Source organism: Eulemur rufifrons, chromosome 16 (genome assembly GCF_041146395.1).
Source record: "Eulemur rufifrons isolate Redbay chromosome 16, OSU_ERuf_1, whole genome shotgun sequence".
NCBI lineage: Eukaryota > Metazoa > Chordata > Mammalia > Primates > Lemuridae > Eulemur > Eulemur rufifrons.
The window spans coordinates 76,464,920-76,481,206 of NC_090998.1; the positions used below are offsets into that span (position 1 = coordinate 76,464,920).

The 16,287-nt window shown below is 45.3% G+C and overlaps 1 protein-coding gene across 45 annotated transcripts in view; it reads right to left on the reverse strand.

Moving 5' to 3' along the window:
- Positions 1–16,287, reverse strand: part of ANKS1B (ankyrin repeat and sterile alpha motif domain containing 1B) — a 967,677-nt gene that overhangs the window by 14,725 nt on the left and 936,665 nt on the right. For all 45 annotated transcript variants that reach the window (XM_069490549.1, XM_069490550.1, XM_069490553.1 and 42 more), the window contains one exon: positions 15,608–15,745. In XM_069490549.1, the coding sequence (XP_069346650.1) occupies positions 15,608–15,745 (138 nt within the window). The remainder of the gene's footprint in view (positions 1–15,607; positions 15,746–16,287) is intronic.

Here is a 16,287-nt window from a genome sequence, read left to right on the forward strand (position 1 = left end):
GGGAGCGCCTCAGCCATGCCTGTGAGGATCCCACACACTCCACGGGAGGTGTTCCTGAGAAGTTTGGGTCTTTTTACCTCAAACATCTGTGATTCAGCGAACATCTACGAAACACAATCAAAACCTAATTTAGGCTGAGGGGAGAGGCATTAGTCATGCTGGTGTGGCGTCTCACAGTCGCAGAAGCCAGCGTGCAAACAGTGCTCCAGCAGCGCCAATTATTCGTCTATTTCTTGAGGCTTTTGCTCTCCCCGTGGGTCCACTCTATATTTTATCATCAAATCAGCAAGAGACAGGAGACTCTGTCTGGCCAGAGAGCCATGCCAAGCAGCGCCTGGAGGAAAGGTTCTTTTCTTCGGACCTTCTGTCAGCCCTCCTCTCGAGATGATTTCAAGCTTTCTTCTCTTCTCTTCTCCAGATATGCATCTTTGATTTCTGCCTTCTCCTCCAGGCGCAGCTCCACCCTGTCTTCTCTCACCGAGAAAACATGACATTGACCCCAAAGAGGCAGGGTCTCCACAACACCCCGAGGTCACCGTGCATCAAAACAGCAGCTGCGTCCTGGTCACAGAGAACATTCTTAAGGTCACTGTACTAGCTGAGAACAGGTGAGATCTGACCAAGGTTTACATTCTGATGAATGTCTGCTCATGGTTTCTCAAAATCGCAGAAATACCATTCTGCTTATGCTGATACTGCAACGAGGCCCCCTCCGTTCCTGCCCACTTCCACCCTAATCAATCATGCTGCGAGCCCAGTCCCCACGTCCCTGGGGAGAAGTGTGTGGGATCATTTCCACTTGGTGAGGATGGGAGGAGAGGCAGGGTGGCCTTCTCAGGCCACATGGAAGAGGCGCAGGGCTTCTAAACAGACCAGATTTCAGATCACTGCCAGACCAGTTGTCATGGTCTCGGAACCAAGTGGGGGAAACACCTCTGAGCTTGCGATATGGTTTGTCAGAGGATCTGTCTCCTTTGAGCTACTTATTAGGAAATAATGGCCCTATAAGACAGACGTCTGCTTGTTGGAGAGACTGCACCTTGCTCAGCAAGCTGAGCACTCCCCCGCAATGAACACTGAGCCTGTGTTTGCCTCCAGGGATGAGTCAGACAAGTAAATTAGTAACGCACCAACAAATGATAGTGGAGGAGGACTGGGAGACAGCTCAGACCACCACTGCATGGAGAAGGCTGAGCCCTCGCCACTGCCTACACTCGGCACCCGCGTCACTGTCAGCTTTGCCTCTCGGTGCCCGCACGGGTCCCCTCTGAAAGGCAGGTGGGGCTTCCGACTTCTGTAGTCTCAAAGTGAAGTTGCAGGCTTTTGGTCTCGTTCACTGCTACTGTGGAAGATGGTGGATCCATCTGCCAGGGACAAATAGCAGATATTTGTGCTTCGGGTGGGAAACTGGATTAAGAGGAAGCTGTGAGATTCGGTGATTCTGTAACATGGAGCCTTTAGATGCTGGAACAGTGGGACTTAATGAGTGTGAATTCCTTTATCATTAACCTAAAAACAAGTTCCTGAAAGTGAGATCTACATAAGGCTCCCGTGTCTTCAAATGAAAGTCAAAGATGCTCATTTGAGCGGGTGAGATTTTTCACACGGCCATTACGGGAAGCCTGAAGGTTTTGAAAGAGAATGGGTTAGACGTTCTGTCCTTTCATTTTTAATTAGTTCCTGGTATTAGGAAACTGCTCAGATAAGACAAAGAGACCAGACTGTGGGATTAAATTTTCCTGCCAAATGGCTTCTTCTGCTTTGGCTTGCGTTCTCCTTGACATCTTGCCTTTATTTTATTTTAGAGTGCTTTAGTGTTCTTTTATGATTATGGATAGTAAAGAGTTGGCCACTATGACCTTCCCTCCCTGTCCTGTAGGCTTACTGCTTGAAGGATGGACGCTAGGTGTCAGGGGGGCCCATGGGCATCAAGACATGCCCACCGAGTGCTGTGCCGCCCATCCCGACACAGCAGGGCCTGCAGGTGCTCAACACGGGGCCTGAGGACACACGTTTGAATTAGGGGGAGCCCCATTTGCAAGTTCGTTTCTCCTGCCTCTCCTGTTATCATCCTCACTGTTTAAAATGGGAGGAGAAGGCTGGGCATGGTGGCTCACGCCTGTAATCCCAGCACTTTGGGGGGCCGAGGTGGGAGGATCTCTTGAGCCCAGGAGTTTGAGGCTGCATTGAGCTATGATGACGCCACTGCACTCTAGACCTGGTGACAGAGCTAGACTCTGTCTTAAGGAAAAACAAACAAACAAAAACAAATGGGAGGAGAGTTGTTATCGTGACAGGAGGAGATTCTATTGGGACAACGCTGAAAATTATATTGTAATATCAGAAAGGCTCAGGTTACAAGCCCTTGCTTACTCTTTCAAGCCAGCCTTGCCAACCCCAGTGATGCCGGCTGGCACTGAAGAGCCAGTGATGCCACCCAAAAAATCTGAAAGCCCAACTGGTCTCTGCCTTCAATAGATTATCCTTGCAACTGTGGGAGGCCAGTGCCCGGCACACTGCAGGGGCTGAGTAAATGCTTGCTGAATGAATGAATGAACATCCACAGGACAAGCTGGAGGAATAACAACATCACTACTTACGACTACAGTCTAGCTGCCATTAAGTGAGAACTCACAGGTGTGAGGCACTGTGCCAAGTATTATAGTTATCCATTTAAGTCTTACACAACCACGTGCATGGTATTATCCTCATTTTATAGATGAGGTGATTGAGGCTCAGAGAAGTTAAGTAACTTGCCAGATACCACAGAGCCAGAAAGTTACAGAGCTGTGATAGGAACCAATGTCTGTGACTCAAAAGCCACTGCTCTTGGCCCTACCGACGAGGGGCGGCTTGTCCCTGAGATGGCTGCCATCGGCTCTCCCCTTCCTGTGCACGCCGGGAGTTCCCCTGTTGAGAGGTCGAGTCTGTTCCTTGAATCTGGGTTGGTTTTCCTGACTTGCTTGACCAGAAAGAGGCGGCGGAAGACACACGCTGGCACTTGTGAGGTTACATCGTGAGGCGTCTTGCAGCTTCCTTCGGGGTCTCGAGGAACACTCACTCCGCGGGAACCGGTCGTGTAAAAGGTCTGACCGTCCCGAGATCACCGTGCTATGAGGATGTCCACGCTAGTCACAGGGAGAGAACACCTGCACAGGAGCAACAGTTCCGGTCACCCCAGCCCAGGCTCAAGACTCGGGAGTGGAGGAGCCGTCACAGACACTTGAGCTCCGGCAGACGCCACGTGGATGAGACCCGAGGCCCAGACAGACAGCCCTGGCCCAGCTGCCCCAGCGTCTCCAGCTGTCTGAGCCACCCTGGCTGATGCCCCAGATGCTGCTGAGCAGAACAGCCATGCCCAGCCCAAACCCCCGACTTACAGAATCATGAACATAATAAAATGGATCTAGGCCACTACCTTTTGGCCTAGAGAGCAGGGACACCAGGAGATGCTAATGAAGGCTGGCTGGACCCGACTTACAGAATCATGAACATAATAAAATGGATCTAGGCCACTACCTTTTGGCCTAGAGAGCAGGGACGCCAGGAGATGCTAACGAAGGCTGGACCGCGTTCAGGCAGCATGAAGAGGAACCACCAGCCTCAGAGCTGCGATGAGCAGAGCTGGTGCAGGAGGCCAGTCCTGGGGCCACCCTGCCCCAGCCCTGGCTGTGGGAACCTCGCTGATGATGCCTGCGACCCATCTGGCCACAGGGGCACAGCAAGCACTAAGGTGTCCCTTCATGCATGCTGGCTCAAGCCACAGAGCCGGAATGTCCTTTCCAGTCAGCACAATCTGCCCTCATCTCTAGTACTGCCTCCCTTGGGCATAAATTCAGACTCACCCAGCTTGATGTTCATTACCTTTCATCCGTTTCTCAGATGCTGGAACCTGGCCTGTCTCTGACCTTGGCTCCTCTTGCCTCATGTAACTTATTGGAAGATACTTGCTTGCTTTGGCCTTTTGAGCATAAGTCTCTTGAGAAATATTTATTGATGCAATTGGCTTTGAGTAAGTATTTTCTGCCTTAAATAGACCACCAGTGAGAGAAGGTAGCGTGTGCACGCACACGTGTTTGTGGGTGCATGTGTGTGTGTTTGGTGTAGGCGTGAGGGGGGATTACTGGAAACAGCCTACTCTGAGCCTCATTTTTTTCCATCTTAAAATGGGGATGATGCCGTAGCAGTAGCTTCCTTACTGGATTGTTCTGAGAATCACTAATAACGGTATTAAATTTTAACCTAATGGCAATACCTGCTGACACTGAGGATGTACCATGTGCCACGCATCATGCTAAGTGCTCTCCGTGGACTCTCATTTAAGTCCCACAACAGCTCTATGCTGTAGGTCTGTTCCTATTCCCATTTTGCATGGGAGATAATTAAGCTCAGGAAGGTTAAATAACTTGCTCATGAAGCCAGCACCTGGCTGAACTGGGATCTGAATCCAGGTGTTCTGACAAGCTCTGTCCTGGCCACTACACCTTAGAACTCTACTTGAGATGAAATAAAAGACTTCTGTAAACTGTTTAAAAAAAGTTGAAAACATTAATTAATGATGTGCCTGGGTAATGACTGGCCCATCTGGGCTGGGATAAAAGTCCCCAGAGGCCCATGTGCCGGGGTCTCATGCCAGGACCAGCTGAGATGCTGCCTCGAAGGCAAAGGGTGTCCCTTGGGACGTCACAGGAACCATCAACACAGGGATTCTTAATCTCTGGGTGCCCGAGGATGCTGTGAGGGGTATGGGCCACACTCCCATCCTCAGCAGCGGCCGTGTGGGATGCAGGGCGGGGAGTCCCAATTCAATGGGGAACACCTCCCAGGGAGCACGTCAAATCTCCTTTTCCCTTCTCCTTTCCCCCAGGGATTCTGATCTGTGAATTGGGAATTGCTACGTTAGAGGAACTCAAGGAACCATCATAACTGAAAGACAGATCCTAATTGCAATGAAAGATTGTAAATTGCAGACGTGCAGGCCAGCTTATATTTACCGTGGTCTCCTCAGGGCAGCAGTGGTTGCAGTTTATCATCACCAGGGATATTTACTGAGCGCCTTCCACGTGTCAGGGGCTGTACCGTGTCCCTGGTGCCTGGCCCGTGCCGCACCTATAGCGTCCAGGAAGTGCTCACTGAATGATGCAGGCAGTGAAAGTCTCCCAGTCTCTTGTCACTTCCATAGGAGCCTCACAGAAAGACAAGGACATGTCCCCAATGTCCCCCCATATCCTTGTCACTGAGACTGCACCCAGCATACTCAACAATCCGGTAATAGAAAAAGTGCATCACAGATTGTGGGCAATCTGTCCCCTAGGAAAAGCTCTGGCTACCCAGGTAATTAATTTATATTAACTGCCACATCACTAGGATTTTTCCATGTAGTGGAACACTAGGCAGCCACTTAAAATGAAAATTGAGTCATTTAAAAAACTTGTTAAAAGGCTGTATGTTAAAATACACGTATACATACAAACACAGATGGCATCTGTACATATGCATAGAAAACAGGGATATATGTCAAAACGTTAATAGAAGTTATCACTGAGTGTTGAGATTGTGGATGATTTTTCTCTTCTTTATATTTCTTTGTATGTTTTGAATTTGATTTAATGAGAATAATTTTTCTAACACAATAAAAAGCAATCTTTCCATTTTGATAAAAACAAGAGAAAAATCTTTGAGTTCAAAATAGTCTTATTCTTTGTGCATCATCTCAGGGTTCTGAGTGTCTCTTCATTCTCTGGCTGAGCGAGGCTGTTCTCCAGCGAGACCCGGGCCCTGCCTGTAGGTGTAGCGTGGCTCGCCTCCAGGTGCCAGTCGGCTGCCTGCCCATTTGGCCAAGACTCTTGTTTAGGCTCTTTGGTTTTCACACTGGATGTCGATTCTCGCATCTGCTCAGGTGAATTTTAAAATACCCAGCACTTCCTTTAACCTGCAACCCCAGCCCCTCTCCTCCAAGTACAAGGCAAAGAGTGGAACAGTCTACTTCTGTTCAGCTTCTAGCAATTCCAAGTGAAAAATGTTATGTGGACGCTAACCATGGATATGCAGTCAATCTTCTCTTGTAGCTATGTGAGGTTTGATCCTGCACCGGGTCAAATTGCCTGGGAACTTGAACCATATTTTATTTGCTCTCATAATTATGATAAAGCAGCAGCAGCAGCAAATACACATGATACTGCTTGCTGTGTCCCAGGGACTAGGCTAAGCGCCTTCTGTGGATTGTCTACCTCTCACAACCACCTTATAGAGGAGAAATTATCATCCCCACTTTAGATGTGAGAAACTCAGTGTCTGATTAACTTGGTCAAGTTCACATAGCTAGTAAACGGCAGAGCCAGGATTCAAACCCAGATCTGACTTCAGATCAGCCAGTGTTTCATGCCACTGGCCACCCTGTCTTGGTTGCCTTCTGAGCCTGCTGGTGTTCTGTCCCCATTTTCCTTAAGGGGCCCTCAAAGAAACCACCTTATGCTTTGGAGATTCCCTGTACGGATGCTGGCGAAGACACTGGGACACAATATCCCCTTTTAGGGGCCCGGGACAAAACGCTTTCTCATACCCTAAGCCTCGCTGAAGTTTGGTTTTGAGAGGAAGGGGTTTACTTCTCTTTCAGAGGCATATGGCGCATATAATTACTCTATTCTCCTTGACCTCCAGGAAGCTCACAGCTAAAAGCTTAGAGCCAGAGAGAGCTCAGCTCTAATAACTGTAGAACTCTGCGGGCTGCATATTGATGCTAAAACTTTTCCCTTGTGACTCTTCCTTTTAGTCTGTGTTTAGTTTTCCTTTTAGCCTAATTCAGATTTGTATGTATCTCCATTTTCAGGCTTATCATACCTATTCATGTAGGCTGCCTTCAATCCTTCACAGAACAGGGCATGGTGTAAAGTGTCCCTTGTGCACTTAAACATTTATCCGAGGGCTTACTTTGTTGAACCCGTTACTGCCAAAATGGCTGACAAGGTATGTCAGGCATAAGCCTCCACATCATCTAGTGAATATGACAAAGAAGGAAGGCACCTGGACTGGGGGGACATCCAGGGAGAAAAGGCCCTCCAGGCCCAGGTGGGAGGCTGCTCTGTATGAACGGACCGTTTGGAGCTACCTAGCAGCACTTTCCACTAGCATCAAAAAAACAACAGCCATATTTTCTTGGCTGGAAATGAAGAAACAAATGTATTAGTTCCATAGTATCAGAAAGCTACAGGCCCACCAGGAGTTGGCAGAGGCACTTCTGAGGTTGGCAAAGGCTCACCCACTCCATGAAGAGGGTGCAGACGCAAACACGTTCAAAGGGGAGGGCTACAATCTGTACACCGGCTCCGAGGGCGGAAAAGCCAGGGGTGTCCCAAGGTGCCTCGGGACGTCTGCTAGACCAGTGTCTGTCAGTGAAAGGAGACCATGAGCAAAGTCCCCGGACCCCCTGCACGGGCTAGATCCACCATGGACACCGTCCCTGTGGCACCCATCACTGTCACTGAGGAGATGGCACTAGGAAGGGGGTGTGGTCCAGGTGACCTTTTGGTCCCTTTTCACCCTGGGAGCTCTAGGATCCTCTGATTAGAAGATGCTGTCTGTCTTCTACCCAGTCAACTACAGATTCGGTTCAGAGATGGGGGTACAGTTGATGCCGTGCTAAGTAGCAGCTCCTTACCCAGAGGCCAGACCGCAGGGCCCTACAACCCTCTGAGCTAGTGCTGAGAAAGGCAGTCACCAAGGCACTGCCTCTCATCTCAGAAAATGTCCTCATGCCAACAGTCACCCCCAAAAGCTATTCCAAAGGGCCAAACATTTTGTCTATTATAAAATGGTGTTTGTTCTTGATAATATACCCTTTTCCCACCTCCCACCTTTGCCTGGTGAGTTACTGCTCATCCCTGAAGATCACCTCGGGCATCATGTCCTCCGGAAGCCTTTCTTGAATCCCCTTTCCTGCTCACCCCAGGCTAAGTTGGGTGCCCCTCCTCTGTGGTCCCCCGACACCTTGAGCACAGCTCTAGCTACTGCATGGCATTTATTATGATTTTCTCTTTCTAGGTCTGATCCCCCTAGGTGGCTGAGCTCCTCCAGGGCTCTAGTCTCATTTCACTTTGCATCTCTAAGGCTTAGAATATTTTAGGTGCTCAAGAAACGTTTGTTGGATAAAGTGAAGAGAGGAAGCTGCCCAGCAGGTCCCTAAGATAAGGCAGCTTGCATGCACCTTAAGGGTGAGAACAGAGTGAATATGGACGGCCATGGCCGGAGCCAATTCCTTCCTTCTGTCTCCACCTGAGGCACAAATGCCAACAATGCCACAGGGGGCTGAAGACAGAGGAAAGTGTTTTTCACTCTGGGTTCTCAGTGGGGGTCTCCAGAAAGACACTACATTTCTCTGCAGGCTATATTTTTCTTGTACTTGTTGTTTTTTAAGACCTGGGGTAAGCCTCGTCTACAACTTGCTTCACCCACGTCCCGAGGCAAAAATAACTTACAGAATATTCTGGGCATAGTCACAGAATTCATTGACATCTCTTTAGCTCTATCTATAGTTAGTTCTCTCAAGTACCAGCCAGAAATTAATCTTCATAGATTATATTTATAGAAATAAATATTGTCCCATCATAGGTCTTCGGCATTTAGAAATAAATATTAGCAATTCTGTTAAGATGCCTGTCTGGGTCAAGACTGATATATCAACTGGCCAAATGCTTCTTTAGGGCTGATTTCTGCTAACTTAAAGAGTCATGAAATTACTTTTTCCCCCTAGTTATTAATGTAACATGGGTACCTGTAGAAAATTTTGAAAATACAGAGAATAAAGAAGTAAATAAAATTCACCTATAAAATTCCACTGTTGGGATACAGCTACTGCTAATATTTTGGTGTATTTTCTTTTCATATTTGTATATAAACACAAATAATTTTATATGCTACATGAATTCTTATATGTGAATTTACAATTAGAATTATACTTTGAGTTTAAAGATCTTAAATTATACTTTATGTGCACTTTCATAAGTTGCTTTTTCACATAACATTATATCAAATGGTTTTTGCATGCCATTACATGTTCTTCAAAAAACCAGGTTTTTAAAGGCGGCAGAGCATTGCATTTTAGTTTCTAAGGTTTAACTTCTTGCCTCACCCAAGGACAGGAGGTTGTGCCCTGCTCCATAAATCATGACTTGTTTTCTTACAACATTCCAGGTTCTCCATGGAGGTCATGCACTATGGCCCATGGTCACCTGTCCTCATGGAACCACAGCCTAAGGTGGCTGCCCACAAGCCTCTCACAGGCCCATCTGAGAGGGACTGGCCTGCCCAGGCAGAAAGGAAACATCTTTGTCCTGTTACTTGGCTAAGATTTGTGGAAAGGGGGTAGAGAAGACAGATTTGCCATATTTCAACCTCCCCCCATCCTCAAAAGTAAAAGTTCCTAGTAAAAGTTGCAGTCAACTCTTCCCTAGCTTGTAAGGCCTTAGAAATTAAATTCAAACCTTTTTAATTTTAACTCTTATTGTTTAAATCTTCCTCAAATGGGCATGTCCATTTTCTTGGTTTAGTGAACACAGTAAATATAAACGACTTTTTCCTTGCTTATTGCGGATGCCTGTCCAATGCCTGAGCTCATCATTCCGAAGTGAGTAAGTGAGTTGTCACACCCCCAGACTGACCACACATCCATGCAAACTATATGGTCAGCATCCAACCTGAGTGTCCCTCCTCTGGGTGACGCTGCCCTGCTAGGTGCTGGCACAACCCCAGGATCATGTGGATATGATTTTATTGTAACTGCTTGTTTGTGTCCCTGCTTCTCCCACCGGACTACGAGCTCCCAGAGAGCAGGGACCTGTGCCTGACGCATGGTGGGCACTCAATCAATACAGGAATGCGTTTTATATGGAATTTGATTTTTTTTCCTTCAGGAGTGGAGTGATGCAGCAGCGAGCATATATTGTAAGCCAAAAACTGGGATATAAATCCTCACACAGGGTCTGACAACCAGGATCCAAGCATCACTCTAACTGCTGCGACTAGTCTCCATCCCTAGCAGCTAAGATTATTGAACACCATGTGCTGGGCATGTGTCACCTCCCTTAATCCTCACAGTCACCACAGGAGGTGGGTACTATCATCATCTGTACTTTACCGATAAGGAAACTGAAGATTAGAGGCATTCTTGCCCAAACTATGAAGCTAAGAAGTACTGATCTGGGATTTAAAACCAGGCTGATTCTACAGGCCACACCCCTGAACGTTGACACTTGACTGTCAGTTATTTAGGAGGGGGGTGGGGTATAATGAACACATGTATAAATGCTGCAAAGCAATCTAACTGAAAAAAATTTCAGAATGTCTACTTTCTTTCTAACTTTATAAAAAATAGGATCAATTTAAGGCACTGGTAACATCCATCCAAAATAAAAAAAAAAAATAGGGATAAGAGAAAAAAAGAAAGACTATTAATCTCTGAATATCCACCCATCGTTGGCTTTGTGGTTTCGTTAATTGTCAGTGATTTATGCCACGGAGAGGAAATATGGATAAATGAAACTCAGCAGTGTTAATTTATCTATTCCTTTTTTTTGGGAGGCGGTGGTGTGCTTGCTTTCCTCCCACCCCCCCATCAGGGCCATGTGTTGCTCTTAGGAGCTGCATTCCCCCTGCAGCTGACTTGAGGAGTTTCAGCTGGCTGGGCAGGGCCAGGACTGGCTTCCACTTTACCTGCAGGTTGCTACTTTGTATGTGGAAGACCAGCCAGGGAGAGTGTTATAGTTCAATCTTAAGGGTTCTATGCACTTTAACATTTTCTTATATTACCATTTATTTTCACACTTAATCACAGTCAAATAGGTTGAGGGCTGTTTTCAGGTGGAGAAAATGAGAAACAGAATGGGAGAGAACACCGCCTCCACGTACAATATTAATTTAGTTGTCAGACGTGAACTAGCATCAACAACAAAAAAAATTCTTTGGCACTTTTAAGTTCCCACTTTGTAGAACAACCTCTGCCACATAAGCCACAAATACTTTTCTTCAGGAACCTCCAACTACTCCACGGAAATAATCTCACAGTTTAAGAATGGGCTCAGGAATTTAAATTTCATGAAACGGATGAGAAAACCGAGAAACAAACTCAACAGCAGAGCCAAAGTCGGAAGCTGGCGTAGGTCTTGCCGATCATGACAACGGGCCGACTGGAGTGTTTGTCTTCCCCTTTGCCTGGGCTTGCCTGGTACGTATCGGTGGAGTACTACAGAATGCAACCACACAGCCGGCTGACCATGTTTTCCTGCATTTTGTCATTTCTGTTTCTCTCGTTTAGATCCTCTCAGGGCCCACCGTCAGCCAAGAAAGCAGAGGGAATAGACAACTCTGTCTCCCGCAAGTCCCACCCACCCAGCACCGTGTCATCAGCGTTCCCTGCATGTTCCTGAGCCAGTCTCAGCCATGCCACGTGCTGCACACTGAAGATTACAGAATTTGGGGGTTGCAAGTAAGAGAAAAGTGAGCACGGTTAAAAATATCAGAGACTGCAAACATGTTCTTTATAGAGAAGTGAGAATTAGCAGGGGTCTAGCAGCAATGTCATGGCTTTTAAGCTATTAAAAAGAAAAAAAAACAAAAACCTTTTCAACATTTAAAACTATTGAATGAGGAGCCCTTCCCAGATTTTTAAAGCAAATCTGGTACTCCCACAGAAAATGCATCAAAATCTTTCCGATCTACCTACGTCACCTCTATTACGGAGAAATCTAGAATAACTGAGTAAATAAAATATAAAAGATAATAGTTTCCAGATTACCTTGGTTATAGCTAGCTCTAACCTCTACTGGCCTTCTAAGGAAGATCACTGCAGTCTTGGGATCTGGTGGCCACTAAAATACTCATTCTTTTCCTGCAGTCCCATCTGTGAGCAATTCTCTGGACTTGTTTGAGATAAGAGTGGAGGAGACAAGAGCTGAATCCGTTTTTGACCCTTACAACTCCTAGTCAGATAACACATTCTTCTTTTCTACTCACCCACCTTGTTCCCCCAAGTTTTCACTGCCCAGAAGGTGGAGTTTGGGAAACCTTCTGTTCTACAGCAGGTGAGATGTGTTCCAGGCCCAGCAAATTAGAGATGTGAATCGAAGTCAGCTCTCAGGATAATGAGAGCATAGACTCCAGAATACAGAGCAGGCTTGGTGCCTGCCTGTGGGCACCCACTGGCTTTTTTCTTGACAACCCTAACTCCATTTGGCTCTAGTCTTTTTGTTTTCATCTACCTGTCATCTAAAACTGGAAATATCACAAGCTGAATTTATCAAAGTTTCTAAGCAATGGCATCAGGCTTAGAGATCATTAAATGCAACATTTCCCAAAACGTGTTCTGCAGAAGGCCAGCCCTGTGAGGTGCTCACTTTCCAAAAAAAGGCTACCACGGCCAACTTGAGAAGCACCACACACTCTACCCCTCCTCCCATCTGAGCATCATTAAGGCCTGGTAATGTCCCCTAGTACGTAAACTATGTTAAATTCATGTCCTAGCTTTGGGCTTTCAGCCCCCCTTCCCAGACCACAGGGAAAATGTTCTGAATTTCAAATCTGTCCAGAAACTGGAAACTTCCTAGATATCACTGAATTTTGTTGATGACAGCAGATAAAAACATGCTACGTGATGATAGCATCATTACAACATGTGACCCATAAAAGGTCTATAAGGTCAAAGAAGCAATCCCTTTGCAATCAAAATGTATATGTACCCACGCACATCAGATAAAAGGTTAAACGTGTATTTGAGGTATTATAAGGTCTTCTTTACCTTTTTTTTTTTTTTTTTTTTTTTTGCCATTTGGGGCAGCCCAGGGGACTGAATCACATCAAAAGAATTTTAAGGCTTCAAGACTGGAATGAATATTGAACTGCCCTATATAAAGACACAAAATCCATGCTCAAAGAAGCTTTTCTTTAGTGCAAGCAAAGCTTGTTGCATTTCAAAATTGCTCAAAGTCCCAGGTCAGGGCTGGTGGCCTTTGTTACTATTTTTGAAGTTTGACAAACTGTGTTCACCTAGAGAGGATTAAAATGGCGGATTTGTGTAAGATGAAAATCCTTTGGCACCGATATGAGAACCCTAAGCCAGTAAATGTCTACCTTAAATCAAGCATCTGGATGAAAAGATAAAAGTTGAACCAGTTCTCCACACGTTTTCCAAGTGTATCAGGGACATGATGTTCATCATAAAACTAAACGGTTGACTATTTTTTCCCCCACATTTCACCTCAATATTCCAGTGTCACATATATATAGCTGACAAACCCACGGGGGCAGAGAGTCCACAGGTATCATTTTTAGTTTGCATGCAGAAAAATGCTTTTAATACTATTAGGAAGGCAAATTATATATTATCTTAAAAACCAATTTTATTGGAAGAAATGCTGCAATACATAGGAAAAGGCTGGAATGCATCCTGAAAAGCATCAGAATATTAATGTTGATGTTCAATGCAAACATTGTATAGAGGCAGCAAAATCTATGGAGTCGATGTTTTCTTTCTATTGTTTCTATTTCTATTTTTATTTATGGGCTCCATTTTCTCAACTCTTTTGCAACAGCAGTAGGAAAACTTTGGACGATAAATACACGTCTGACAAACCTATCTTATGTTTTTTAGCAGAAAAAGCGTCAGGCTGTCAACTGATGTCAGCAGGCAAGGAGCAGGAGGCGGTGGGAAAGGAACGAACATTGAACACCTGTCATTTTTGAGGCTCTCTACATATGTTCTTTCATTTCACTCCTGGCAAAAACCTGCGAGGTAGAAACCCTCATCTCTGTTTTACAGATAAGGAAATTGGGACTCAGAAAAGTCCCATAACTTGTCTGAGATCAGGGAGTAAGGCAGCAGCGGATTTGGGATATGAACTTTGGTCTGCTTGCTCTTTCTACGGCACCAGTCCAACTGCCATACAGAAACCAAAATATACGTGGATGACATGAAATTTGACTGCTTAAAGAAACAATTGAACTTCACAAGAACAGGAAGTTATGTTTAAGGCACCAGAAACCTAACACAGCTCTTCCTTGTAAACCCTGAATGAAATAGGGTCTAATCAACACTTTAATCCCGTGCAAATAAATGCATCCAGAGATATTTAGAGCAGACTTGGAGGGCTTTGCTCTGCAGTCCCTACTGGTAACCACATAACCACTTTCACACTGTTCTCCTCATGCCTCCCCAAATAGGAAGAATTTTTTAAAAGGCCCATGAGCCTATATTTCCCAGTTTCAATCTTCAAAAACCAAAAGGGGTGAGCAACATGCAGCATGATACAAATGTTCTGAGCGTGAGCCTGACTCACACACCTTAGGAGGTGTGAATTTTGGATTATGGCTGGCCTCGGTCCCTGGGTGTTTGTCAGAAGTGCAAAAGATTGCTTCAAGCAGTCTTCTACCCATGACATTGAACCAGAGCCGGCCTCTCCAGAATATATTCCGTGTGCTTCCTGATTCTTTAAATATGTATATTTCAAACCCAGTGAGCAGAGCAGAATAATCAAACTAAAGTGACATTTTCAAATTCTTCTGATTATAAATTATTAATGTGCTATATTAGAGATATCCTCAAGAAATTTGTACCGCATTGAGGGTTTATCTATCTTCAAGGAACATTAGTAGTTTTCTTAGATTTTTTTTCATTTTCCAAGTTTGCAATATATGAACTATTTTTTGGCTTAATGACAAATACAGATATAAGTGGCTAACACCATAGGGCTATCGTTACAAGACAAACTTGTGAATGAGCATATGGGACAAACCTTGAAGTTCCCAATTATTATTTGTAGGTATCTAATATGATTAGTATTCAATACAAAAAAACTGCAAATACTGTATGAGGCAAACACACCTATTATGCCCTAAGTATTACTAGAGAAGCCAACAGTATTATTAGAGAAACTGACAGCTCCTCCCTGAAGGAACAAGGAGGCTGGAAGACCTTTACTGTATTTTGGTGTCAGAGAAAGAAAGGAATTTCTCAAATCTGAAAACTGAAGTTAGTAAACGAGTAATTACAGTTGAGATACTACGTACGGGTGGAATTCTAAGGTGAACGGAAAAATGAAAATATTGAAAAATCTCAGAAACGTTGTTTGCCAAAATACTTTATACTCGGTGTCATGAGTTGAACTGACTCCGAATGTGACTGTAGTTGAAGACAGTGCCTTTAAAGAGGGAAGTTAAAATGAGGGTATTAGGGTGGGCCCTAATCCAATCTGACTGGTGTCCTTTTAGGAAGAGGAAATTTGGACCCAGACATCCACACACAGAAGAAAGCCCATGTGAGGACACAGCAGAGAAGGCGGCCATCTGCAAGCCAGGGAGACAGGCCTCAGGAGAGACCAAACCTGCTGTCACCTTGGTCTTGGACGTTCGGTCTCCAGAACTGTGAGAAAATGAATTTCTGTTGTTTAAGCCCCGCAGTCCATGGTATTTTGTTATGGCAGCCCTGGCAAATGAATACACTTGGTATACCTGAATACTCAGGACAAGCCAAGCTAGTATGTTAATGACATGCTGGGCTTTCAGTCAAATCCAGGCACATTTTGGGAACTATTTAATCTGTTTAGAGAGGGTAGGTACTCACCACATCGAAGGCAGTAAACACATGACAGTAGTGGTGATTGGACTTCAAATCTTTTGTAATATAAGCAAATGTTGAGAGGTCTTCTGGGTCCTGGGCAGCACAGGATATATTACGAATTTCATGCTCGGCAATTATGTTCTGGAAGAAATGACATCAATGACCATTGTTTCCCTTTGCAAACCAGCATATTTCAGAACCAAGATAAGTAACCTGGGAAGAAGTTGCTTTCCTTCTTTGCAGAATGTTCTAGACCAGCAACATTCAAAGCAATCCACTGCACTATTCATAGGCAGATGTATGCCAGGTCTGGAAGAAATATTTTCATTGAATTAAAAACAACCTAAAATAGTCAGATCCTGGAGCAGTGGTTCTCACCAGGTGCTGTGCACGGAAGCAGCCTGGGTGGCAGACACTTTTTTAAAAAGTAGTAATTACTAAGCATGTTACTGTTTCTCCATTCCCCATGTCCACCTGTAGACGTGCAGCACTGCCTCCTGCTAATTCTTTCTGGAAAGAATCATCAGTCACTTCCTTCGTATGAGGGGAGCTCTGACCCCAGGAGGCTGTCCAAGTCCCTCGCCACCATGCTTGCCTGTTGTTCTTGTGCCTTGCCTTTACTCCCCCAGAGCAGGGGCAGGTGGGAAGGAAGCAGGCAGGCGGAAACCTCAAGGTGCTCTCTC